The 3,136-nt window shown below is 42.2% G+C and overlaps 1 protein-coding gene across 1 annotated transcript; it reads right to left on the reverse strand.

The window, feature by feature from the left end:
• Positions 1-394: 394 nt before the first annotated feature.
• Positions 395-2,693, reverse strand: LOC125210605 (zinc finger protein GAI-ASSOCIATED FACTOR 1-like). Its single transcript, XM_048110145.1, has 4 exons — positions 2,344-2,693; positions 1,843-2,239; positions 1,573-1,769; positions 395-1,299 (listed from the first exon to the last, which is right to left on the reverse strand). The coding sequence occupies exons 1-4, from the start codon at positions 2,459-2,461 to the stop codon at positions 533-535; spliced, it is 1,479 nt and encodes a 492-aa protein (XP_047966102.1). The 5' UTR covers positions 2,462-2,693; the 3' UTR covers positions 395-532.
• Positions 2,694-3,136: the final 443 nt, after the last annotated feature.

A 3,136-nucleotide genomic window follows, 5' to 3' on the forward strand; every position in this document is an offset into this window, starting at 1 on the left:
GAATTATCTCTCACATACCTAGAAATAGATATTGAACCTATAGTGATATTTGATTAGGATTTTGGCAAATCAAGATGATATAAAGACAAATCAGTAGCACACTTGAATGATTTGCTTAATTTGTTCTAACACACAACCATCAAACATGCATTAGTATCCAACATCACACCCTCAGCCTAATATATAGTATGTTATTAATAAAAACATGTTGTGTGACAGATGATGCTTAATCAAGGCACCTAGAAACTTTTATGCATCTGTCCCTATCAAATTTAACTCATCCCTAATCTAAGATGTTTTAAATTACCATTAGTGCATTACATTATGCACTTCACCTCTACTACTTATATTGCCCCCACCTAACCATATATGGTCACTAAAAACTAAATAATACTGTAGTTCAACTTCTAATTATTTATATAATCGGCTATCCAACATACTGTTCTACTGAGTAAAAAATTACATATCTCTATTATATACTCACATATCACAACTGCTACTAACAAACCTTCAACCAGACAAGCCTCCCCATCTATTGGCTATCATATTCTCTTCCATTGAATGGTTGTGCTGCTGCAGAAACATCGAGACCACCATTAACGGAGCTCATCAAAGCTGATAGCCCACTCGTTGAGCCACCACTAGCAGCCATCCCCAGCCCGAGAAGGTCGAGAGTCGTGTGCTTAGGGCCGAAAACCGATGGAGTTCCCAACATCAATTCCTTCAAACCAGAACCATTATCGCATCCAAGTCCGAGGCCAAGTCCAGAAGCTAATGATCCCCCACTGGTCTCCATTTTCTGCTGACTCCACTCCTCGGTAGAGTTGGGAGATGAAGAAGACGAAACTACCCCAAGACCCCTCAGCAATGACATGTTTGGCGCAGCAGCACCGACTTGAGCAGCCTTCTGCAGCAATGCTGTTGCCGAGAGAGCAGGCTGTGGCGCTGGAGGATACTGCCTGCGCTCCTGGCCTACTTTTCCAAAGATTGACGAGCCTTGATTCACAGCAAGGCAGAGAGCTACGGGTTCTGAAGATGAAGAGGGTGCGACATCAGGTGTATAATCAGGACAGGAAATGGATTGAAATAAGTTGGTAAATCCAGTCGTTTGCGGTTGCAAGTTTGCTGAAGATGTGGATGAAGCAAACAGGCTGGCGAATACATTACTGCTCGAGCTCCCACTACTGCCGGAGCAACTGCTACTGCTGCATCCAGTGGCCAAGTTTGTGACATTAGGCAGCTCTTCTAAAATCTGGCTGCTGCTCGGATTGGCCGTGGCACTATCCAGTAACTCCGACACTAAAAAGTATCAACAAACAAATAGTATGAGACAGAGATTGCTTCTAGTTGTCCTAGTTTATAATTCCATTATATCATTATGCATCTAACTTATGTGGACATAGTCTAAATTATATGCAGATAACAACAGAAACCAGTAACAGACAAAAGCATCTTCAAGATCAAAGACAGATAAACACCAAACGCTATTCTATTTTGTCCTAATCAACAAAAGTATAGAGGAAACGACAACTAAAAGCCTAAAACAAAGAAATCCAAGTTGTAGCAAAATACCATGATTACTATTATCATTATTGCTACTATCAGGAGGTGGAGGATCTTCAGGTGCAGGGGATTGCTGAGGCAGCAGCGACTTTGGTGGCGACGACGATACACCAGCTTCGAGATCTTGAGCAGCATCAGCAGGAGCTTTCGCGGTTTCACCAGCCAAAGCATCACAAAACGCCCTGTGCGTGATATAACTATCCCTCCTGCACATCAAAACCAGACTAATTAATAAGCAAAATGAACACAAATTCAAGTGGAAATTGAAGCCACTCCAACCTCGAAAACGCGGTTCCACATTGACATTTGTACTCTTTGGTTCCACAAATCTTGGAATGCGCCTTCCAGTCGGATTGAACGGCGTATTTCTTGGAGCATTTGTCGCATTTCCACTTCTTCTCGCCGTGCTTCCTGCAGAAATGCTTCTTGATCCCGGTGAGATCGCCCAGCGCCCGAGACGCCTCGTGGTGGACGCAGCTCGGCTCGGGGCAGACGTAGACGCGCTTCTTCACATCCTTGCTCGACCTCTGCCGCAGCTTCCATGGCAGATTGTGGCCCCTCCGATGCAGCTGCAGATTCTGATCCCGCTGGAAACCCTTGCTGCAGATTTCGCACACGAATCTATTCGTCGCCATCAGCGTCTTCGGCGATAGGGCAATCACCTCCGCCTCAGGATCTGATCCAATCACCACGAAATCGCACAATTAAGCATATTTTCAGCTCCGTAATCGAAAAACTACACATGAATTTGAACAAAATCGATTCTCGAAGCTTACAGACCTGGCATTCCAGGAAGATTCCGTTTCTTCTTCTCAGTGGGCTTTGGAGGGGTTGTTTGATTACCCGTAGAAGAGTCCCCAGAAGCTGCGGACTCATTCATGGCGCTAAGATTTCTCATTCAATTGATCTTCGAGAACATTAATTGAATAAAAAAATTTCCAAATTGAAGTGAAAAAATTGTTCGCGGTAACCAATTCCGGTGAAAACACTGAAATATGTGAGCGGGGCGCCGTTTGCCGACGGGAGGAAGAATGGGGTTTGAGGGCGGCGGCGGCGAGAGAATTAGAGAGAGAGAATATAGGGAGAGAGGAGAGGTGTGTGTGTGCGCGACAGCGTCTGTGATTGCAAAAGTCTTTGTTGTTGCCTTTTTGGTCTTCATAATCCACTTTTTAACTTTTTCAGGCTTCTTTGCATCCATTTTTCCATTTTTGTATTTTCTTGACTTCTGGTTTGAGTTTTCATACTGATTCATTATTCAGAGTACTTCTTTATTAGGAATGTAAATGTTGCTACAACTAAATTACAAATGTATCAGAGAAATTAAAAAAATGGAAGAATCTAAAGTTCTGTATTTGGTAAATATTCGTTAATTAGGAGTTAATTTTAGGATTAATAATATCAAAGAAATTAAATTAGAAGAATCTAATTGTTTGATTTAAATGAATATGGGTAAATATTTGATTTTGACTATCATTTATTAGTAGTTGGGGTATTTTTCCACATCAACTAAACTTATGAAAGCGACAGCATCAACTATGCAGAATAGCAAATTTGTCTGTTCATGATACTGGAA

This window comes from Salvia hispanica, chromosome 3 (assembly GCF_023119035.1).
Source record: "Salvia hispanica cultivar TCC Black 2014 chromosome 3, UniMelb_Shisp_WGS_1.0, whole genome shotgun sequence".
NCBI lineage: Eukaryota > Viridiplantae > Streptophyta > Magnoliopsida > Lamiales > Lamiaceae > Salvia > Salvia hispanica.

Coding starts and splice junctions, on each gene's coding strand:
- LOC125210605 (XM_048110145.1), bottom strand. CDS start 2,461: ATGAGAAATCTTAGCGCCATGAATGAGTCCGCAGCTTCTGGGGACTCT. Junction 1,770..1,842: donor TGTGGAACCGCGTTTTCGAG/GTTGGAGTGGCT, acceptor TTTGATGTGCAG/GAGGGATAGTTATATCACGC. Junction 1,300..1,572: donor TAATGATAATAGTAATCATG/GTATTTTGCTAC, acceptor GATACTTTTTAG/TGTCGGAGTTACTGGATAGT.